Source organism: Hydra viridissima, unplaced genomic scaffold (assembly GCF_058129835.1).
Source record: "Hydra viridissima isolate aposymbiotic clone 2 unplaced genomic scaffold, HvirCarnegie_v1 scaffold_6, whole genome shotgun sequence".
In the NCBI taxonomy this organism is placed as follows: domain Eukaryota; kingdom Metazoa; phylum Cnidaria; class Hydrozoa; order Anthoathecata; family Hydridae; genus Hydra; species Hydra viridissima.
In genome coordinates this window covers 6,339,508-6,364,793 of record NW_028324305.1, presented here as the reverse complement: position 1 = coordinate 6,364,793, position 25,286 = coordinate 6,339,508, and the positions used below count along the sequence as shown (strand labels likewise).

Genomic DNA, 25,286 nt, shown 5'->3' with positions numbered 1-25,286 from the left:
ATGATTATGTCAACGACAAAATTTTTTTAAAGTTGATGAATGACCTGCTCTAAAAATGGAATAAAAATGAAATGTAATCAACGTGGTGTCTGATGCCACAGCAAGGCGTCGGCTATATATTAACCACATGTTGTGTCAGTTTAATCAGGTTTTTAGAAACATCGCCTGAATTGAACATTATTTGCTTGGTTCTATATTAACTACAAAGCGTAACCTGCAAAGTTGGTTGGAAACTTAAAAGAAGGCTGCATAGACACGAATTATCTTGCTGCTATCTAAAATCCATTCAAATTATTTTTTAATCGTACTTTTTATGAAAATCCAAAATGGACCTCCAATCAGCTTACGAGAAAAATAACAAAGTATTTAAATAGAGATTTTGAATTTTCTCCGCATATCCGAAATCAAAATTCTGTTTTTCCTTTGCACCGTTATAAATGTAAATGATTTCAGAAACAAAACCCATAAACTTTTAGTTTTATTTTTGTGACCAACGATCCTTTAAACAGTCGGGTTCGATAAAGTATCAAGAGCCTGTCTTGTGAAGCCGTAGGAACTAGTGAATAGGATCCAAATATTTAAATAGTAGAAGAATATTTCGCCGTCATTTATAGAAAAGTACAGGGCTTTGATACACCCTACTTCAGACTTTTGTTAACGTTACGTAACATTAATTCATGATTGCTACCCCTAAACGTTTATGAAAAAACTTCCTCGGAAAACTTTCCACAAGGATAGGCACCTGAAATATATTCCTCGCAATTAAATTCATTTGGGGTCATTTTTCTATTTTGGGTGCTTATTCAAATTCGTAAAGTTATTTGAAAAATCAATAAAAACAGACACTCGTTTTCTTATTTATTTTGAATACAATACATTTCAAAAGTAACCTGCAAAATTGTTATAAAAAAAAAAAAAAAAATAAACAAACAGCTTATTTAAAAGAACAAATAGCAAAAAAGCATCTCCCAATCACAACGCAAGAATCTCGCAAAAATAAAAATAAAAACATCTACCAATCACAACGCGAAAATCTTGCAAAAAAAAAAAAAAAAAAAAGCAGTTGTATAATCACAGATTTAATTGAAGGCGCAACCATAATAGTTTCCTTCCCGCACTTCTCCTCATTCTTTCCCAGTACGTGATCTTTGGACGATGCTTAATTTCTTTCCTGTATTCCGCAATCGTTTCTAACGGTACACCAAGATCATTTATAGTTACGTATTTAAAGTTCACTCCATACAATTTTGAAAACTTCTTTCTTAGTTTCCAAAATTGTTTATTGTATTTATAGAGAATTTGATCCGTTATATTCTCGAGCTCTGCAATCATACGAGCAAGATCAGCTTCATATTCCTCAGAAATCTTCCTCAAATTTCTCATGTGTGTCAGCTTTCTATCTGCAAAAAATGTTTTGGCTTATTATCTTGAAATTTTACAATTATAAGATAATTTTATAGAATAGTAAAAAAGTTATATCGAAGATGCTACATTTAAAAAGGTAAAAAGAGGCTAAATACCAGTGTAACATTTTGAAAAAACTTGACTGACTTATTTACTTAAATAAGACCGAACTCTTATCTTTTCTAATCTAATATTATTTATTGTTTCATATTGATAAAAGATTTAGGAGAAGAATGAAGAACAGTTCATTCTTCCATCGAAGACAATACCAAACATTGAAGGTAACGCATTAAAGATTCTGCGCAATGAGATAAAACGAAACTAAATCCTTCAACACAAGTACCTAAGCTGGTTGCAACTTGACCTTTGTTAATACTCTTTCTTCTAAAAACTTCATAAATGCCGCCTGCTATCCAGAGAATAACAAGAACAATCGTCGTAGCATACAAAATCTTCTGAAAGATTGGTGAGTCAGCATTTATGAGGTGAACTGTTTTTAGAATCGGCTTTAAGTTAGAAGAGCTGTTCTGTTTTCGTATTTCCTATAAAGCATATTTTATTTCCATAAAAAATATTTGTAAATGGAAACCAAGTTCACTTGGTGATCATAAAAAACAATCACTAAAAGCTTTCATTGATTTAAAAACGTATGCTGTCTGAAAGGAAGCTTTTAAAGGCAGACTAAGCTTAGGAAATGCCTGGGGCCAACCTAATGGAGCACTCTTGCTCTTTAAAAGCTTAAAGCAGCAGTATGCCTGTAAAATACTCTTTGCTACAACTCATTTAAATATGATAAAATATGATAAAATATGATAAAAGACAGTAAAAAAAAAAAACGCTCAACATTTAGGTAAAAAAAAACAACATTTAAGATGAACACAAAAAAAGTGGAGTTTGTAGTTGTTCAATTTTATGAAATTATTTAAATATTAATTAATAATTCTTCTACATACCAATTTGAAATCAGCCATTTCTTTATCAACACTTGCAGAATTTATCTTTGAAAAACTATTCATGCAAGATTGAAGCATTGAGTAATTTCCTCCCAACGAAACTAAAACCAAATGCATTTTTTTAACTTAATAACCGGATGAACACAATGAAAATTAGCATCCTTTAATCGTTAATTACCCAAACACTATTAACAGATTTTTTTTTTTTTTGCTAACTAAATTAAGCTAACTAAATTATTTAAATTGTTTTTCACATTTTTAATTGGACACTTTTAGATAGAAACCAAATATTATTGCAAGTAATTGACATCATCTCCTGGGTCTTGCTTTGAGTTACTTTTTTTAAGCTGCCGTTTTTTTAAAAAATCCTCTTCATCTGAAGTTTAGTGTTTGCTTTTAAATAAGATTCCTTTTATAATTGACCAAAACCTTTCGATGTCTCAATTGCTTAAAACTTTAATTGCTTAAAGTATTTGCTTCCTTAGGTACCAACTCGAGGTCATTTTATTCATACCACTCTAGTGACTTCTTTGAGTAGATAAGGATTTTTTTTATATAAAAATCTGAGAAAAAGTCTTTCGAGTAATGTAAGGTGCACTTTCTAAACCACAGGAGCAGATTGCTTGTCATTCAAGGAACATGGGAGCAAATTCTCAGTTTTACTCGATATATTCGAATTTTTCTTGGCGATCTACCTTTCGACTGTTAAAAACCCTTTTACAATATGTTTGATTGTTTTCAATTATGCCCAATTGTTCTTGGCTTAAAAGTTTACATAGCTTTTTTGAATGATGAATAGCTTTAATTTCTTCATCAATAGATGCCTTTGGAGATCGCTATTTGATAAAATTTACTGATACCGATAAATATCATCAAACAATTGAAAAATATTTATATTATAGCTTATAAAAAATATTCATCAAGAATCTTCTAAAAAAAAATATCTTAATTTAGATGTGAGATTTAACTTCCAAACAGTGAATTTTTAGTTTGTCATTGTCCTTTTAATTCTTGGTAAAGATTCTAAATTTTAATCAATAAAATCATCTTATTATTATAATACCTCCATAGTTAGAATCAATGGGGTTCAATGTATGCAAAACTGCTACTCCATACTGCTGAATAATATTTTGGTAAGCTTCAATTGTGTACTGTTCAAGTAAAGCATACTTTGCTTGGCCTGCTTTTAATGCATTGAAAACATCTACATGAGTTGATAGGTTTTTATCTAATAAAAAATAGTAAATATTTATTGCATTAAGTTTAGAAAAAAATTGTTTCATAAAATAAATATGCTTCATAAAACTTTTAAGACATTTTTGTCATTCGGTTCAATTAGTTTTCATAAGATTCAATTTTTGTCATTAGAATCAATTCAAGTTTTTTTTATGCAATAAAACAATTTTTTGGAATTGTTTGAAAAACAATTTGAGATGCAACTGTTGTTATAATTTATGGGTGACTTATGTAAACCAATACACATGCATTGTAAAAGAATATATATTTTTTTCAGCTGATAAAAAAGTAGAGTAAATGATTTTCCAAAAAAACTAACCTCTGATAAGATTTATAGAGGATATCTTATTCGCCCATGCAAACTCTGGCGACCCTAACTTTGCAATTACCTGAAAGATTATAATAAATGAAAATCTATCTATTATATAAAAAAATAATTATAGCTGTTTAAAATTACTTTGAAAATCATGTTTTTTTATGAATTATTGAAGCTGTGAAAAAAAAAAGACCTAAAATCAATTAAAAAAAAAGCAATGCTTTTTAAATATCAACAATTGAGTTCTCACATAATCCTTTGGATACAAAAAAATTGTTGATTTGACAACAGTTACTGTTAGAGCTGAAAGGAGTTTTCCTACACAAATGCCAGTTAAAGCAATTCCAAATAAAGTCCAAACTATTAGAAACACTTTAGCACAAAACGTCATAGGTAATTTATCACCGTACCTTAATAAAAATACATTTCAAAAAATGTCTTCTTTTTTTTCTGAAGTTGTTTCAAAAGTAACTATCAAAGTGAATAAGAGAAAATATATGATGATAGGGAAAAAAGAAACTTTTGAAACTTTTAAGTAAACTTTTAGGTATCTGCCTCATTAGTCTAATAAAATTTGTTCTGAATCAAGTTTTAAGTGGAAAAAATGATCTAGCCTATTAAGAAATTTTTTAACAAACATAAAGAATTGTAACTTAAAAAACAAATTTATTACTTATTTTTATCATGTGGCTATATTGTTTTATTGTTTCAGTCTGAGACTAAATATCATGCAGTTAGTGATTACTTACACTTAGCTTTCACAACTGATACTAGCAATAAGAATCAAATGCTTAAATATATACAGGGGTGCATTGTAATTATAATTGCTACATACCCAACAGTGGTAATTGTTATTATGGCTAAGTATATTCCTTCTACTATACCATTCAAAGTAACACAATGACTATTTTTTAGGGGACTTTGGTGTTGCTAAAAAAAATGAATTTATCTTAGAACAAATCATATTTTTTTATCCTGCAAATAAAATTTTTTTAATGAGAAGTCTATTAAAAAGCTTTTTTTTGGAGATACTTACACAATAAAATAAAATGGTTCCAAACAAACAACTTAGCAAAAAAAAAAATCCAAAAATTCTCAAAGCACTTGAAATATCTTCAAAAACCATCAGTTCATCATCTTTCAATACAACCTCTTTCTGGCTTGGAATGTACATTAACAAAAATCCTGGAATACTTAAAGTGGAAGAATAAAGAGCATCAAGACTCCTTCCAGGAACTGTGACTGGGAATTTTATCACATTTGAACTCTGCTTTTCAAACTCTACACTACTCATTGCAAGCTCTCTATAAACTATAGAGATTTTTTGTGAAAAAGATCTACAAAAGCTGGTACATTTTAACAATGACTTTTCTAATGATGCAATCATTACACCTTTTGGCTGATAAGGTGTAGTTGTAGGTGAATAAACAAACGGTGGAACTGATATATATTCTATTTGAATAACAGGATCCAAGATACGACACGTGTCTCAAACAGAAATTACAGGTAAAAAGTTTTTCGTTAAATAAAACTTTCATTTAATTAATCAAACTTCAAATTAAAACTATTCCATAAAAAATTGCAGTTTACAATGTTTTGTAACAAACAATTTTAAGAAACTTACAGAATGTGACTTCAGTACTAAATGGTCCAGGTCCTATTTTGTTGTAACCAGCAACTTTTAAAGAATATTTAGAATAAGCATTTAGGCCATTGAGCACTACAAAGTTGTTCAAATCAGTAGTGTTAAATATTAACCAAGGTTGGTTTAGTTTTTCTATTTCTCCTTGTTCAAGGAGCTTGTAAACTACTGTGTAGCCCAAAAGTTGACCTTGCCAAAATTCTTTAGGTATGTGTGTCCATGTCACTGTTGTAGCATTTGGGAATTGCTGAGATGTTGCAGACAAACCAGTAGGGGATTTTCTAGGTACTAGTTTAAGAAAATAAAAAAGTTAATCAAATTTATAAAAAAAGGATCTAAGCAAAATAATATCATGCAAGATAAAATAATACCATACAAGATAAAATAGTATCACACAAAATAAAATAATACCAAGGAAAACAATATTTTTTTATCAAACAGCAGAAATATTTTTATTGGCGCTATTTTAATCATATTTAAGTAAAGATAAATATACAGCAAACAAAATGAACTTTTAAAAAAAAGGAGAGAGAACTTGCATGATTCAGTAGTTGTGCAATTTATGCTTTCTTCTTTTCCTTCACCTGCAGGAGTCCAAGCAACCACCATTATTTGATAACTAGTGTTTGGCTCAAGTAGAAATACTTTATAGAAAATATCATCAGCTGGCAAAATATCATTTTCTAACACCATGCTGCCAGCTTTACCATAATATATAGTATAACTTGTGCGCTCACCTTGAAGGTACAAAGGCGGAGTATGTTCCCAACATGCAGTTAATGAGTCAAATGATATTTCACAGCATCGGAGATTGACAACAGAAATTAGAGGGACTGAAAGTTGAGCAATAAATAAAAAAGTTATATCTTTCTTTATGCTTGTTAACTATGCCATATTCATTTTAGTAAAAAATATGTATAAAACAATTTCAAAAACATTTTTTAACAAAATAATAAACCCAAACCTCCTTCTTTAGTCTTATATTCAACTCCAGAACTAAAAACCCCTTGATACTTTGTGTTTGCAGATATCTTGGTTATATACTTGGTATTTCCAAATAAATTTGTGATATTAAACTTTGTTGCATTGGGATCACTTAAATTTGTAACCCTAAATACAATTTTCTATTGAAGAAAAGTTATTTTAACTTTCTTATGATTTTCATATATTTATATATGCATTTACATACATATAAACCCATACAAGTACATTCATACATATAAATACCTACATGTATGTAAGTACATTTACATTACATACATACATACATACATACATACATACATACATACATACATACATACATGCATGCATACATACATACATACATACATACATACATACATACATACATACATACATACATACATACATACATACATACATACATACATACATACATACATACATACATACATACATACATACATACATACATACATACATACATGCATACATATATTACATGCATACATACATTACATACATTACATACATACATACATACATACATACATACATACATACATACATACATACATACATACATACATACATACATACATACATACATACATACATACATACATACATACATACATACATACATACATTCATACATACATACATACATAGAGGAGTTTTTTTAAACATTTGAAAGTTCATCATTTTCAGCCATTTTCAAAAGTTCAAATCATACTGAAGATTAGTTTTTTTATAAAAAGTTTCAAGATGATAACCTTACATAGATACACACACACAAACACAAAAAATTTAAATTAGAAAATTTTTTGCAAATTTTTCCTTAGCCCAATTATTTAAAAGCCTTCTAAAAAAGAACATTATAGTATATAATACATATACCATTCCAATCGCAAGTCGCCATTATAAAATTCTAGTTCAGGAGTATTGCGCCGCCTTCTTTTGCTTTGAATTCTAACATCTTCATCCAACAATACAGCTTTGAATAAAATACTATAACCTTCTAAAACACCAGAGTACTCATTTGAATTCAGAGGTCTCCATTCAACCATAATGTTGTTTGTGTTAACAGAAGTAACTCTTACTTGTTTAGGAGGAGTCGAAGGTGCTAAAACATCAATAATTATACAAGAAAACAAGTGAATAAGTTAAATCTAAATTTTACCTTTTCCATTTTGTTTTTGTAGTGTTTAGAAATTTTTTTTTTCCTTAATCTAAATTGACACATAAAAAATGTACAAATTTACCATACAAAGTATTATGTACTGCTTGTAGATCAGTGACCAGCTTTTAGAGGAAAAAAAACTTACAACTTTTTTTTCCTTTGAAAGATGTTGTCTATTTAAAACTTTATATGTAATTATTTTACTCCTATTCAATGACAAATGAAAAATATTTGTGCTAAAACTAATCAAGAGTCATTTATCAATTAAAATTATAAATATAACTTACGTAATTGATCTGTTTGGAATAATATTTTGTTTATATCATCTTTTCTCCCAATTCCAGCTTTGTTTTTGCAATATACTAACACTTTATAGTTTGTATAAGGGTCAAGCCCCTGAATATCTGTGCTGTAATCTCCATCAATGTAACTATAATCATTAATACACATAATTATTTAAATTTTTTATTTATCCACTTTGACTTTATACTTAAACATAGAAAAACAAGCCACAAGAATTAAAATTTGACTTACTCAATACATTTAGTTTTAACGATAAGTGAACTTTTCTCAATATCTACACAAAACATGCGACTTTCTTGCATTCCCCACATTTCCACTGAGATATCACTCCAACTGAGACTGATTGATGAAGAATTAATATAATCAATATTTAAAATTTGAGCACTTCTGTCTGGTACTAGATTTAATAGAAAAAAAAGAAGCATTTTCAATAAAATTTCATAAAATATAGAAGACCTTGAAAAAAAAATGTGAAAAACAAAATCTTTTTATTACAAATATTTTCACTCAAATCCATTAAAACAAAATAATTTTTTGGTATGTCTAAAATATCTATTGCACTATATAGAAATTAACAAAAAATTTTTTGGACTAGTTACCAATGATCTAATCATATTTTAAGGTCCATAATGATTATATGAATGAACTTGTGAAAGATTTTTCATACACATGTTTCAAATAAGTAAAGATGTTAAATCATATTTTTTTAATGAATCATAAAAATGTTAGCAATCTTTTACATTGACTTAAAAATGCTTACAGATATTATCTGTTGTACAATTAACACTTGCAAAAGGGCCTTCACCAGCTGAAGTTGTTGCTGACACTGATATCAAATAGTTAGTTAATGAGTCAAGAGAAGATACTTTATATTGTATACTGTTGGAAGGCAAAAACTCAGATGAAGCTGAATCTAGATCATCAAATTTTTTATAATATCCATTATAAGCAATTCGTTCACCTTGAAGGTACAAGGATGGGGAATGGTTCCAACATACAATCAAGAAATCATAGGATTTGCTACAACAGTGGAGATAAAGAACAGAAACCAGTGGCACTAAAGTTTGATAGAAAATATAAACTTAAGTACATAACAATCCACAGAATACTATCAACATTTTTTATTAGAAGCATTTTTTTGGTGATTTGTGAACTTTTATTCTTACCTCCTACTGCAGTTTTTGCTTGAGCTCCATTTCTAAAAACACCATAATTCTTTGTATTTACAGATATGTTCACCACATAAATTAAATTTCCAAATAAGTTTGTCATACTGAAATTTGTTGCAGAAGGATCACTTATATTTGCTTCCCTAAATCAGAATCTTAAATATTAAACATTATATTACATTATGTATTCAAATGCACAGTAAAGAATGGGAATTTTTTCGTACTTAAAATTTTACACTAGCAATAATCAGCCAAAAAAACAAAATAAAACAGTTACAAAAAAAACAACTAATCTTTACTGAAAAATGTAAATAATGCAAAAGAATATCCTTGCATCAAATGAAAGTTTAGATTGTTGAGAAACCATTTCTGAGAAAAATTAAAATGTTTTGTTCTTTTACTATGCATTTTTGGCTGTAAATAGCCAGTAAATTGAAAAGCATATATATATATATATATATATATATATATATATATATATAATGTATACACACACACACACACAAACATGTATATATATATATATAAGTTTTTGCTAACAACTGAATTTTTAAATTAAAACAAAAAAGAAATTTATTGCTGTTTAGTTTAAGTTGATGTTAATATATGAATTAAAACCATTAACATGTTTTTTATTTTTGTACTGCATGATAACCATTTATCAGTAAAGATGGTTAACATGATTTTATATAAATAAAAAATAAATTCTCTTACCATTCCAAAATTACTCTGCCATTATAAACATCAGAAGAAAATGCATATTTTTGTAAGCTATCATTAAATATCATGTAATCTTCCTCCTTGATAAGTGCTTTGACAAAAAGTTTGTATCCTACAACTACACTAAGTTTTTCAGATTCACTTGGAGGGTCCCATTGGAATAACATGCTGTTGATACCAACATTTACAAATTTTAAATTTTTAGGAGGAGTAGAGGGAGCTAAAATAAAGATGCATTAAATCTTAAGGTGAATCTAAACTGAAATAAGCTTTACTTAAAAAACTAAGCAAAATTTTTTTCTGGTTTAAACTTATCTTTAACAAGCTCATTTAGATTGTTTTACTCAGCAAATATGCTCATGTTCTCTACTCAAGACTCTGAACCCTTTAATTAGCTTCAATATTCCAGTCAATAAGAGGAAAGCCAATAAAGGAAGATAGTATTAACCATCTATAGGATTCTATTTGAAAACTGTATTAATCATCTATAAGATTCTTTTGTAAGCAGCTATTGAAAAGCTTGGTTTTATAAAAACACCACCTAGGCAATTTAAAATTATAAATCAAGATACTTTAAAATGACACATCTGAACCTAATAATAGCTTTAATGAATAAATCTACAATTTTAATAAAATTTACAAAAAAACTTTTCACTGTTATTAATTTTGTAAAATATACTGAAATGTAATTCTTTTTTTTTGCAGCTATCAAAGTCAATTATTATCATGTTTTAAAATTTTTCAAGGTAACTTTTTAAGACAAATTACAAAAACTGCAAGTATAGTTGAAGCTATGACAAATGCATATTGGCATAGTTTAAAAATAACTAATGAAAGTAAAAATATAACTAGTCTTACTTTCATTAGAGACAGATGAGTTCACACCACAACCAACCTTGGTACACGCTGCAACTGTGCAAGTGTACATGGTATCAGGTATAAGGTTTTGCACTATGACTTGAAAAGTACTGTTCTCAACTGTTTTCAAAATACTCACTTCTTCATTTTGACATGAGTATTCATACTTTAGTATGATCCCTTTTCTCTTTGAATACTCAACATAATTCCATGACAAAATAAGATAAAGGAATGAGCCAGGTACAACTGCAAAATCAAGAGGAGGACCAGTTGGAACTAAAATGATTTTTAAATATGCAGACATTTCTTAAAGAAAATATCCAAAAAATGGTTATGTATTATTTGAATTTTCAAACTAAGAGCCTAAGATAAGTATAAACTTTAATATAAATATACTTTATATCTTCTACATTTAGTTATAAAGCTATCAGTATAAGAAAATAGTTTTTAAAATATATTCTTTTTAGAAATCATTTTAAATGAAAATTTTGTAGCATCTTGAATGAACTAATATTGAAAAAACTGTTTTTAACCCTTAAGTTATTGTAAAGCTTTATACTTAGTACAATAAGCTTTTACTTATCTGATAAAAACAATCAAAAACATTTTTTAATTTTATTAAAGGAGCATTGATTTAGATATATGAAGAATCAGATACATGAAGAATCAGATGATACATGACAAATCAAATGTTGAAGGAGGAAAACTCCCTAAGCTTGCTAGCTACACTTCCCAATACTAGTTTCCAGGAATCTAATACAGACAAGCGTAATAAGGGTCAATAGCATTAAACAGTCATTGAACACTAATTTAGTTGATTGGGGTTGTTATCATCAAATTTGACCTCAGCATAGCAGGAAATTAGACTTTGACATCAGTCAAAGCTTAATTGAATTAGAAGTTTGCCTAATTAAAGTATGCTTCTTTTAGGCATTATATATATATATATATATATATATATATATATATATATATATATATATATATATATATATATATATATATATATATATATATATATATATATATATACACACACACATATATATATATATATATATATATATATGTAAAAGTGACAGCATGCGTATCAGTCTAATTTTAACTAATTAAGATAGGGATATAACAAGTTTAATTAATTCAACTGTAGTCTGTGGCATATTCCACCTTATATGTGAGATAGCATTAACTTATAGTATCTGTTTATAACTAAGTAAAGTTAATAAAAATAAGGGGGTTTATTAGGACCAATTTTCCAGCCATTGGATATATTTGCTAAGTAACAGAGTATAATGTATATTGTATTATGTATATTGTACTTTGTATAATGTATACTGTATTATGTAATATTGACAATTACATCAACTAAATCATAATGGCTACTGTTATATTTATATAAACTTAACTGCAAAATTTACGCACCACTCAAAAATTCTGACTTGTTTTGAAAAATATTATGTATTTCCTGGATTTATCAATTACAAAGATAATAATGTTTCTTGTTACACCTTTTTGTGGGTTTTATTCCATTTCCCTCATTTAATTTCAAAATTATAGCAGCTTTTTATAAGTAGCATCTTTTGCTGTAACTAAACCTCACTTCTAAAAGAAAAGTATGCATTGCTTTTAAATTGTTTTAACAGTAGAAAAGATACCTGTCATTTTAGCAACATATCTGTTTGCAATGCAGCATTCAAGACAAAATTTAAGTTGTGATGAATGTGTTGCAATTGTTACTTTGTCCAATGAAGGATTAACAACTTGCAAACTTGAGAGAAGATTTGGAGTGTCTAATACAAATATCAGTAGGGTCTACATTGGTTTGCAGAGACAAATGATTATGCTAGACAACTTGGCCGAAGCAAACCACAATCTACCAATGACTTGGAAGACTGAATTTTAATGCTTTGAACACTGAGAGAACAGTACACTACTGAACAAAGTCTTTAAATACAACTTACATGGAACTGCTGGCTCTTGCAAGGAGGTATATGAATTGGGTAATGCATGATTGGGGACAAGTCTTATTTACAGAGTCAAGATTTTGCCTGGTAAGTTCTGATGGCCGCTCAAGAGTTTACAGAAGACCAAATGCATCTTTGGGACATAATAGAACACCATGTTAGAAGCCAACATCCATCACTTAACTGCCTAGACAAGCTGCAACAAAATCTTATCTGTGTGTGGTAAGATATCCCTCAAGAAACGATTAGATCTCAAATTGAATGTATGCCACAGAGCTGTCAGGCTCTAATAACATCAAGAAGTGACAACACTAGTTATGACAAGTCAAAAATGTTTCAAATGATGCTTTATTCGAATGCATAACAATAATAATCATTTTACTTTATTTTTTTATATGAACTATATTTTTGGTTTTTTCACAATCCTCAAAGTCAATATTATCATGGAAATAATTGTGTTCATGTGTTCAATACTTAACATGTTTGTCAAAATATATGATAATATTGATGGCAATTAAAATAGATCGAAATGTATAAGTGGTGCATTAATTTTCTGGTTAAGTGTATTTCTATTTTAAATAAATCTTTTTTTTATGGATTTTTTAATAAGTTACTACTTGGTCTAATTTATCATCAACCTCTGTCATCAAATTAAAGATTTTCTAGCATTTCATAAAAACAAACAATTATAGAATTAAAAATAAAGACAATTATGAAAATCTTACTATCTTCATCTGTTTGATAGCGAAATACATTTCCAAACACATTTAAACCAAACTCATTTTTTACTCCTGCTGAAAACTCATACCAAGTATAGCTATCCAAGGATGTAATGACAATTGAACTCCCAGTGACATTAAATAACTTAGTGTCATTGTTTGGAGCTTTATATTTAATTAAGAAAGGATTCTGACTACTAGAAATATTCCAAATGGGTGGGAAGTCATTAATGGTAATATTGACTGAATATCTAGTGATATTATCAATCATTTTAATGTTAAGATCTAAAAGAACCATTAAAGATATAGATTTTTTTTTTCAATTAAAAAAAAAATTCTTTTAAAGAAATTCTGTCATAATAACATAACATTAATAATTTTAATGAATAAATTAACTTTTAAGGTCACTTAATCAATATTGTACAACAAGTTAGTTAATTTCAATAAGGAGTACAATAATTAGTAACAATAATAAAAAAGTTATCAAAATCTAATTACCACTTGCAATAAGATTAAAACTTGCATCTGCAATGTATTCACTTGTGTTTTTCTCTTCTTCAATTAAAAATTCAAAACCATTACGTCTAAGAGACCATGTACTATAAGAGGAAGTTGACTTAATGAAAAAAAACCCAGAATAATATTTATTTTCTTTTAGGACAAATACAGCATCCTGTTGATTACCAATAGCTGCTATGTTTTTGAGGCGGAGAAAGTAATTTTGATGACAAAGATAAGAATTATTTGCCACTAATTTAAAAGAAACAGTTCCTGGTTCATTGGTTAAACCTAAAAAAATAATATAAATAAAAAAACATTTTTTTATCTTAATCTGACGCCCTTATATAATAAATTTATTTAGTTCTAATTATTTTATATTAAAACCACTATTTTACATCTGTTGGGTATATTTGTACATCATTATTTAAACCATCTTACAATTGAGTGGAGGATAAAAAATTTTTTTTCCAAAATCATACATCTAACAATTACCAATTATACATCAAACAATTACCAATAATTACCAAATAATAAAAGTAGAAAAAATTTGAATTTGAATTGAAACAAAAATGAATAAATTTATGATTATATCTAATTTATTTATGAAAAACAGATAAATAAAAATGTTACAGTTATAACTATATATATTTAATTTGGAAACAACCTAAAAAGTGATTAACATCAACTTCTTGACTTTAAAGCAACATAAACTCAATTCAAAAAAGGTTCACTGCACATGTGAGTAGTATTTGACTTGACCAACCTGCATTTTCAATATTTGCAGATGATCTTACATGCCTCAAGTAAATTGATTCAAAAAAAATATGTTTGATTTTAGTGCGACACACTTTATTGTTACTTAAATGAAAAATTGGCAGAAATGCAAAATAAGATGCTGAAGCAGTTCATAGACTGTTTAGATGGATTTATGTTAACTTGATTATAATTACACATTTTGATGCAACATTTTCAGAAAAAAACTGAATAACCACTTCTAACATGTTTATAACAAACAATTTATAACAATTTTTATAACTTTTTTTTTTTTTTTTTTTATAGGTAAGCTTAATTCAATCTTTGACTGACAGGTAGAGTCAGAAGATGTCATAAGAGTGATCAAACTTTTTTACCATCAAAATTACACAACAACACAACTCTTGGTAAATCTTAAATGTAAAACTCTCTACCTTATTTAAAAAGATTTTAAGCATGTGATAAAAAATCAATTTGATGATTTAAAAATCAGGTATGTGGCATGTGATAACTGTAAATGTTAAATAAGTTCATAAAAAACAAGCGTCAAATTATAAAATAGTAAAAAGTAATTTTTCTGACAGTTTAGAGACACAGCTTTTTTTTTTTAAGTCTGCAATTTAAAAACATCCTATAAGGTATATTTTACAAAAGAGTTGATTTTTAATATTATGTACTATGTATTAAAGCAGTCATTAAACAGCATAATATAAAGTATTACTTATTTATTTTACACCTGACCCTCAAAATATTCAATAAAAAAGAGTTCACCCTGTGTAAGAGAAAATTTTAGTCCATCACTGCAGTTGTAGGTAACCAAGTTATTTATCTTTGAAAGTCCAAAGTAGCATTTTGAAAGACCATAAGGCTCAATCAAGTAAAGTATCTCTATTAAAAAATCAGAATATTTCTGCTAAATATTTAAAGTATAACAATTCTGTATATTAGTAAAATTTATGATTTAGGAGCTTTAGAAAAACAGAGGTCTTTGCAAAAATTAAAAAATAACTTAGGTTTTGCAAATATCAGAGGTCTTACAAAAATTGCAAAATTTAGAAAAACAGAGGTCTTTGCAAAAATTGCAATGCAGTTCAAAGAAGTTACAACCTACAGAATTAAAAAATTATAATATATTGATATCAGATCATTTGAAATTTGAAATGTATTTACTTAACATATTTATTTAAATTCTTAATATATTTACCTCCATATGTAATGGTACACCAATAAACCAAAACACAACAAGATTTTAAAGCCTAAAATTCAAATAAAAAATCTCAATAAAATAGCATGCTATTAAGAATTGCATTATATTAGGAATTGTTTTAGGAATTTCTGAGCAGTCCCTTTCAAATTATATTAACTTATACAAACACACACACACACACAGATATATATATATATATATATATATATATATATATATATATATATATATATATATATATATATATATATATATATATATATATATATATATATATATATATATATATATATATATATATATCTGTGTGTGTACCTTACACTTTGAATAGCACTGTATAAGACAGTCATTGTTGTCTAAGTCTTCTAGTTAACTACTTTTTGGGCTCCGCATATGTTCAGATCAGAGAAGACTCTGAGGACAGTAGTCCCAGAATTTTCGTCTTCACTAGGAAGTAACGAAAGACTTCTTTCGACCAGGTGAGCATTCCTAAAGACTAGCGAACCCCTTGTTTATCAGGTTTGTTTCCTCGTCAAATAACTAAAGAGCTACGATTTAGTCAAAAAAAAATCGCATTAGTTTTCCTCAAATGATTCCTTTCCTGAATTTCACTTTCATTATCAAGAAAAAGCTTTCGCGTCGCACACTGAGTCAAAATCCAAAAAAACTAGCAAAAAATCCCCCGAAAAAAAACAATTGCAAGGAACTAATAAATTGAGTTATAATGTAACTAACACCACCAGAAAACTAGAACTTATTGCTTTTTGGTTAATTTTTAAGGATTAAACAATTTTTGCACCTTTTCATGAGATATTTTATATATTTTTTATTGCGAAACCCTTGCACATGTTCGCTTTAGTGTCACTCTTTTAAGGTTGATACGGGTAAAAACAGTTCAAAAATTAATTTGAAGGTATATGTTTAAGATATTTGGTAACTATAAACAATATTTTTGATACTTGCATTTTGATTTTAGATTGTCATTTCTAAGATCTAAAAAAAAGTTTCCTATATTGATTTTTAAAAATTTCTTTAATGACGAGTTTGTTGAAAAACTAAGAGATTCCATTACATCCTAATGGTAGTTTTAACATTTTCCCACTGATAGCTATATATGTTGCCCGAACTTGCCCAATTCTATATAACATTTTAAAAAAAGTCAAATGTAAAATTTCATGTTAATTATTTTTTACACATTTTTTACACTACTTTAGCGCTTCAGAGGTAATTTATCATAACTCAAAAGCCAACATTCAAATACTCAAACAAATCATTTTAAATTTAAAACTTAAACACCAAAAGTTGCATGATATGCCTAATGCCTGAATTAAAAGTTTACAAATAAAACTTTCATATAATAGAGCGAATAATAGTTCATTGCTTACATTCATCTTGAAAATAGATTTAGTTCCTATCATTTAAAGTTAGGATTTAATCATGGTAATTTATTTGAGGCTCTTCTACTTGAGTGTCGTTGATTGAAAAGTCTAGACCATGGAAGTATTAATGAACTTGAAATGATAAATCTCAAGAAAACTCTATCGTTAGTTAATTGTAAATTCAAATCAATATCGCTGAAACATTCAAGAAACCTCTCAAGACTTCTGAAACATGAGCAAACCTGGTTGGATTAAGAAAAAATAAATAACAGAAAAGGCGTTGCTGCAAGTCCAGGTAGAAAGAACAAGGACTGGGAAGATCCAAGTAAGAAATCCAAAAGTTCTAAGATAGTAATAAATCAATTGAATTCAAACCAATTCAAAAAGTAGTTTACTCACTTAAATATTAAATACTATGTTGTGTAAGGGAAGATTTTAGAAAATTTTAGAAATATCTGCTTCAACTCCTCTACAGAGCATGTATAGCCATACTCTGACAAGGATACTTACTTTAACTGAATGCTACAGCTCTATGAGAATATTTGATGTGAGTAGGGGAAAGTTTGAAGGTGTACTTCACTCTAAAGGGGGTTTTGATGGTGTCTCCAAATTGTGTATAAACAAAAATATACTGATACAAATATAGGCGAGGCCCAAGTTAACGAGCAAAGTCTCATTCAGAAAGCTATTGTTCCACATAAATAACCATCATGAGGAAACAGTATGGTTGCATAAGAAGTCTTCTAGTACACTTTTTATAGACCCCTACATTTCCAATATCAAAAAGAAACGAAAGAGCTGATCAGAAATGAAGATGAACATCTAAAAGCAGAAATGAATAGACTGGTCGAGTTTGAGGTAAAGTTAGAAGTGGCCGAAGGCAATTCCTGAAAATATTTGTTTCATTAAACGCATTAGTTTCAAAAACCACAAATCTGAAAATGGAAAATCACTTCCCCCTTATGCTTTGTCTTTTTTAATAACGTAATAACAAAATAAAGCTGTTTTTGCTAATAATACTTTTTTCTTTTTTTATGTTTTTGTCACAGAATAAAAAGATAAGTTATTACGGTATTTTGGTTTTTTAAATCCAAATCTTTTTTTTCTTTTTTATTAGTATATATGCGCGTTAGGGCTTGAGGAACCAAAATTTTCGTGCGCGTAAAAGACTCTAACAATCATACGCGTGCGTCTTAGATAAACGTAAAATTTATTTAAAAAATATGTGGTAAATATTTTATACATGGTTTTATATGGTATTTGAGATCGAGGAGTTCAAATTTTTTATTTAAATTATTGTTTGCGCGCATAAATGGCACTGAAACGTGTACGCGCACGTAAAAAATTTAGTTCCAATAACAAATTTAGACTTTCTGACCAAAAAATTATTAGTATTGATGTATCACATGTATATTTTTTTTTTATGGTTATATAATTTTTGCCGTTTTTTTACCTTTCTGGCTCCTCTCTTTTTCTCGAGCAGTATTTTATTCTTTGCATCAAATTTATTTCGCGACTTAATCAAAAATGTCACCGGTTGATGCAGTTTAAATTCCAATTGCAAACCAAGAGAATCTCTTATTTGAAAACTTAGCATTTTCTATTTAATTTGCAAAACTTAAGTCTAATTTACCTGTGAATTAGAAAATATTCCAATGAAGGACATCGTTTTTTGAAGGTATGGATAATTAAACGGCTATTAAACTCCGTGAATTATCCGCCTAAATTTTACGCATTAAACTACGGTAGCGTTCAAAAGCATGTAAAAGATCGTTTTTTATACAAAAGCTTTTTAAAGAAAAATGCTTAAAAGCATTTTGTGCTTTTGATTGTAAGCTAAAAACTAAAATCGGCAGTACATTTTCAGGTTCTACTAAATGTTGGGGACCTGCAAATAAAATTTCAGATGTCTGAATCCTCAGGATGTTCTACTGTAACTTTTAAAAGCTCTAGTAAAGATGAAAAATCAAAAGCAGCATATTTGACATATTTTACTCTTTTACTATATAAAAGGTAAATATGTAGTACAAGTAAGGCTAAGTCAATGAAGGTATAATAAAGGTATTGATAGATGCAAACCGCCAAGTAACAACTCGTGAGATTGGTGACAGGTTAAATTGGTCGAATTCGACTGCTAATGATCATGTGAAACGCCTTAGTTTATTTCAAAACTTGACATATGGTTTCCACATGTTCTTACAAAATGAAATCTGCTTAATCGTATGAACAATTGTGACTTGCTCCTTAAACGTCAAGAAAATTATCGATTTTAGAAGATAATACCACGATTAAATTCTGATGTGTAATATAATTAGCTGGACAAATCGAATGATTCACCCAAACAGAAAAGGATGAAATTGATCAATATAAAAGGTATAGTTTTCAACCACAACAATCACATGCAATTTTGATGGCATGCCAAAAGTTTTTACAGCTTGAATATTATGTACTACCACACCCACAATATTCTCCAGATTTGGCACATTTGGACTATTACTTACTTTGGTCTCTGCAAAGTTTTTTGGACGGAAAAGTCTTCACTTTAAAGGTCAGTATTACTCGGACCAGTTTTTTGCCAGCAAAGAACTAGAATTTTTATGAGCGTAGAATCGATCTCCTGCTCGAAAGATGGAGAATGTATTTCAGCTTTTTTTTAATCTTTTAAATGAATCTGCCATTACTTTTGGTAAATCATAAAACAGCCTTTCCAGGGTTGCTTCTTAACTATACAAATTGTACACCATCTAAGAAGTTTTTAAAAGGTTTAAATATTGATACACTTATTAATTGTAATTTTTATCTAAAGTATGGCGGGAAAAACAACATAACTATTTCATTCTCATTTGCTAAGCTTGTAGACCATCTTCACCTTTCAATACTTTTTAGAAAACCTTATATTTTCAGAAATGTTCATTGAATATTTTCACTTTCAAAAGTAAGAAATATTTGTGGCATAACAAAAGCTAAAATTTCTCTTCAATTTGGAGTATTCAAACAGATTTTATGACCAAGAAAAAAAAAAGCAGAAGAACTTTAACAACAAGTCCCATATCGGGTTTGGGATTCGTTTTTGAAGTGGGGAGGGAGAGCTAACAACAGCAATTAGAAAAGACATACACACAGGGACTTATTTATCCTATCATGTAAATAAAGGATAAAAAGACAAACTTTTATGAAGAAATAGTTAAATAGCGATTAGGAAAAAACGCAGAGACAATTTATCTTGTCATGTAATGTAGTAAAGAAAATAAGCAGTAATAGAAAACTATAAAAGCTAAAAAATGGAGTCAAAGAAAAAAGACTTTTTTGATGAACAAAAAAAAGAGTTTTTGATGAATAAAAAAAAACTCTTTGATGAACGAAAAAGAAGAAAAAAAAAAAAAAAAAATTTTGATGAACAGAAAAAGAAAAAAGTTAAATAGAAGTCAGAGAAAAATATTAGTTAAAGAAAAGTAGAAGTTTTGCCGTTTTTAATAAAAAAGAAAAAGATATTCATTTAAAGAAGAAGTTGTGGAACAAAAAGGAACTAAATGATAAAAAGGATTGCACATATACAGTATTAGACACTACAAAAAGAGCAAGAAATTAAAATTTGTAATTTCATTACAAAATAAATTAAAGAGTGTTAACTACCATTGCACATTAATAGAATATTCTAGATAGAATTTACCGAGAACGAGTAATAACACCCTAACCTCTAGCTAAAAGGCCCCTTACCCTTCGCTAACCAAATAGTCCCCAGTCATAAACTACATCCCTAATACTGACAATGCAATATTAATCACCACCCTAACATAAAAAAAGCTGCCCTCACACTAACGATCCTCTGAAATAAGAAAAGCTACTGAAAGTCATTTCTCAGCTAAATCAAAGGACAAATGGTGATCAAATACTCCAAAGTTTAAAATACTTAATTTAATTGTGAAAATACGTTTACATGACGGCAATATATTTCAAAGGTGTCTTAATCTAAAACCATTTATTTCTACAAGAAACGGATGGCTTGAGTTGAATTTTCCGATAGGATTTCACTGGACTAAACGAAATTGGATTAAAGTTTTGTGGAGTAGTGAAAGTAAATAAAAAATTTTTTTTCTCTGATGGTATTTAGTGTGAGGGCGGTGTTTTTTACATACGAACAAATAATGCTTTTTCTGTTTAAATGTATGAATCTGTTATGGTTAAGGATTTACGGATGGTTTGGGCTCAAGGGTTATGTGGAAGGAGTCTTGTGGAGGTTGGGATTGAGGTTGATAGTGTGGGGATAGTATAGTTAGGAAATGGCAAGGTTTAAAGGATAGTTTGGTTAAGATTGGATAAGGTTTAATTGTTAAAGGGTTAATGGTGTGTTTACCGTCCTCAGTATATTCTATTATACAATATAACTCAATAAACGATCTATTAGTGTATAATGGTGAGCACTCTTCTATTTATTACGTTTATAAAGTACAAATAATACGCTCTTAGTCTACTTGTAGTGTTCTATACTGCTTTTATCAATTACTCCTCTTTTCGTTCTTCTTTTTCTATACGAATATCTCTTCTTTATTTAAAACTTCTTGTTATTCTTCTTTAATCAATATTATTTCTGATTTCTATTTAATTCTTTACTTCTTCTGATTATCAAAAATTTCTACCTCTTTTTTTCCTCTTTTTTTCACTTATAAACTTCTTGAATATCAAAATATTTTTCAATTACAGAAATTCTTTCTCTTTAAAATTTTTCTTAAAACTTTCTTAAAAACTTCTTTTTTACCTCTCTTTAAAACTCTGTCTTCTCTTTTTGTCCTTCTCTTATTCTCCCTCTTTTCGAACTTTTTTTTTTAAAGCTTTTTATAGTTCTTGCTTGTTTTCAGTTGCGATACATATTCATCATTTATTTATATAGTAGGTTGATTAGTCTTCGTGTTTACGTCTTTCCGCAGTTGTTTTTAACTTTTCTTCTTTTCGCTTTATCATTTATTTATATGGTAGGTTGAAAAAGTCTCCGTGTATACGTCTTTTCTCAGTAAATTCTTTTCATTTTATCATTGATTTATATAAAGAGTTGACGAGTCATGTTGTGTTCGTCTTTTCCGATTGTTGGTTTTAATTTAACTTTCCCTCCTCATATAGGTATATAAGTATCTTAGACGTCAAAAAACAAAATAGAAGATGCGCGGTAAACCATACCAACTATAAAACACGGAAGTGGTAGTGTCAATGTTTGGGAATGTTTTGCCAGCAATTGTTTAGGGCCATCAGTTCAAGTTAAATGCACTATGACTGCTAAATACTCGATTTGATGAAAAATCATAAACTGCAACATGTTAAAGCAAGAATTTGTTTAGGAAGGAGGTTCTAAAAGGATAATGATCCAAACCATACTTTAAAGGGAGCAAAAAACCATTTCATGTTTGATAAAGTTCGCCTAAATCCCATTGAAAATTTACTAGAAGAACTTGATTGTCATCTGAGAGAAAAAATATATTTAGGAAAAAGGACAAATATCGATATCGTCATAAGTTTTATGAACTTTGATAGCTATCTTCATTTTATTTATTGCAAATTACTAAAGTATGTGTATGTTTGTGTGGGTAAAATTAACGTAAAACAGTTATGGTTGCTCCATCTACAATCACTTAAAAAAAAACACTTAACAAAGTTATGATCATAATCAATGGTTTTGACTGCTATAATTTTTGACCGTTTTTAATGTTCATTTTAAAAATATCTCATTAATATTTTTAAGATTTATTACTTAAAAAAGGAATGGTTTACGTGTTATTGCTACTTAATTCAAGTAATTTAATGAATTAAGGAACAAAATAGTAATCAACCGATTAAACATAAACTACAGGTCTGGAGAGCAAAAAACATTTTAATGGCTTTCAAAATAAAATTAAGCTCTTAGAGGTTGCAACTTTTCAAAAATACCTAATTGTAAATTTACACTTTTACTGGAGCAGTAAAAGTTATACCTCAAGCTCAACTTGAGAATTTGAGGGCATACACGTATTAAAAGCGATAAAATGACAGCATGAGTGTGGAGTAATGAACCAGCTAATTAAACAACCGTTTTATGTTTTTATCGAAAGAAAAAAAGCTGTCAACAACAGTTTCCAACTACTCAATTGGACGCTCATTATTCTATGAAGAACTATTCTATGAAGAAGAAGATATTCTTTCGTGTTCATCTGACAATAAACTTCATTAAATTTCAGATTTCTTGGCCAATTTTTAAAGAGTTATCTTCACCCAGTAACCAGCTACAACTTTCTAAACATTAAATCGCCTAAATATCCCTAAACATGCCTAAATATGCCTAAAAAGTATCATTTCTGATAGGCCTTTAAATACAAGAACTAAAATTTTTCAGACAAACTGAAAAGTTAAAAGAGTAATTTTATGACTTTAAGACGATTCGCTAAATTTTGAGATTCTCTAAATTTAGTTTGTGAAGAATAAAAGGTATTCAATATGGCAATTTAAAGATGGAAATAAAAAACTTGAAAAACAAAATTAAATTCGAAAAAGCACGACATTTTATAAACTCTTTTTATAAAACCCTAATAATAATCATTCATTTTGGAGAATGCATGCAATTTGCAGTAAAAGCAAAAATTACCTTTTTCATATCTGCGAGATTTTCTGTTATTAACTTTGCCAAAAAAAAAAAAAAATGCATACTACGAATAATTTCAAATATTCATTTTTTTGCTACTTTTTCATTTTTCATTTTCTTTTTGAATAAAAATATTTTAAACATTTATGTGTATTTTGAAATCATTTTAAGTAATGAATAATGAACAGAAGTGCTATTACAGTATTGCGTTCTTTGTCATTATTTCTGGGTCGAAAAATCCTCGTAGAATATAAGGAATATTCCTAACAGCAGTTAAAAAACTAGCACTTTTTTTACGGAAGAGCCAGGAAAAATTTAATGGCAATCAAAAGGGTAGATATATATAACGCCTGCCTTCAGTCAAATTAAATCAAAAATTAAAAGGATATTTGATCATTTTTTGTTTAATATGGCGACCATCGTAATAAGGATACATGAAAAGCAGACTTTCATGGTTAGTCATTATCCATGACTTGCATTCCAAACTATTTCAAAAAAATCACAATAATATCTCAAATATGTGTGTAAGCCAACGAAGCGAAGAAATATTGCGTAATGAACGAAGCTTTGTACTGTATCTTACACAAAAATTGATCACAAAGGTTAAGAGCAGGTAGAAAAAAAAATTACTTAATAAAGCCAAGCATTACACGAATGAAAACAAAATTAATCTCCTGCTTCTAGCACAACAACTAATACAAGCTCATACGAGTAAGAGTTTGGTTGGATGAAAAGTCACGTTTTGAAATTTCTTTCAAGCGGCAGAAGAATCTTGGTACGGTATCTTACATAAAATTGGATTTGTAGAAGTACTCTAATAGCCAGCAAAAATGTTTTTTGAAATTGTTAGACAAGTTTGTTGCTTGTTTAGCAATTAAAAAAAATTATTGCTGACTTTAAATGTACATAAAATATGTTAAAAATTTTATCGGAAATTTACTTTTCCTTTAGTGTAAAATTCGATTCTAAAATTTTTGATACTCAACTTTACTAAGTTACGTTTGATTGTAGGAGAAATTTGTGTACCTAGGGCCGGATATTTTTAATGCTCCAATTTAAGGAATAAGATTTGTCTAAAAATGGTAAAACTAATATGATCACATCTTTATGCTAATTACTTTATATTGATATAAGTATAATGACTAAAAATATAAAAGTCCGTCATGTTGAAAGGTTTGAAAATTAGTGACCCTAGCTACAATTAGGTTTTTTTATTGTACATATGGCCACAAGCTATTTTACCTAGGACCACTCTGAAAACTAGATTTAACTCTGTAATCAATAGACAATTAAGATAGACACATGAAATTTAATTATTTTTTTAATCTTAGATTGTTTTCTAGAAATATATCTACTGTTAAATTTCTAACATTTTAAAATGTTTAACGTTGCTGATTTAAAAGAAACTATAA

At 28.3% G+C, this 25,286-nt stretch overlaps 1 protein-coding gene across 11 annotated transcripts; it reads right to left on the bottom strand.

The window, feature by feature from the left end:
• Nucleotides 1–845: 845 nt before the first annotated feature.
• LOC145190623 (receptor-type tyrosine-protein phosphatase F-like) lies at nt 846–23,971 on the bottom strand. Of its 11 annotated transcripts, none has more exons than XM_090091189.1 (23): nt 23,878–23,971; nt 15,889–15,940; nt 15,456–15,572; nt 13,929–14,219; nt 13,437–13,715; nt 10,748–11,023; nt 9,884–10,109; nt 9,167–9,312; nt 8,761–9,057; nt 8,232–8,397; nt 7,985–8,127; nt 7,415–7,640; nt 6,516–6,661; nt 6,091–6,384; nt 5,534–5,839; nt 4,946–5,397; nt 4,745–4,839; nt 4,160–4,319; nt 3,913–3,982; nt 3,421–3,585; nt 2,358–2,458; nt 1,748–1,946; nt 846–1,400 (listed from the first exon to the last, which is right to left on the bottom strand). In XM_090091189.1, the coding sequence occupies exons 1-23, from the start codon at nt 23,935–23,937 to the stop codon at nt 1,072–1,074; spliced, it is 4,596 nt and encodes a 1,531-aa protein (XP_089947315.1). In that variant the 5' UTR covers nt 23,938–23,971; the 3' UTR covers nt 846–1,071. The 11 variants fall into 11 exon arrangements, 6 of the variants coding, with proteins under 6 accessions (XP_089947315.1, XP_089947318.1, XP_089947314.1 ...); XM_090091192.1 differs by lacking the exon at nt 23,878–23,971 and adding an exon at nt 16,207–16,560; XM_090091188.1 differs by lacking the exon at nt 23,878–23,971 and adding an exon at nt 16,212–16,465.
• Nucleotides 23,972–25,286: the final 1,315 nt, after the last annotated feature.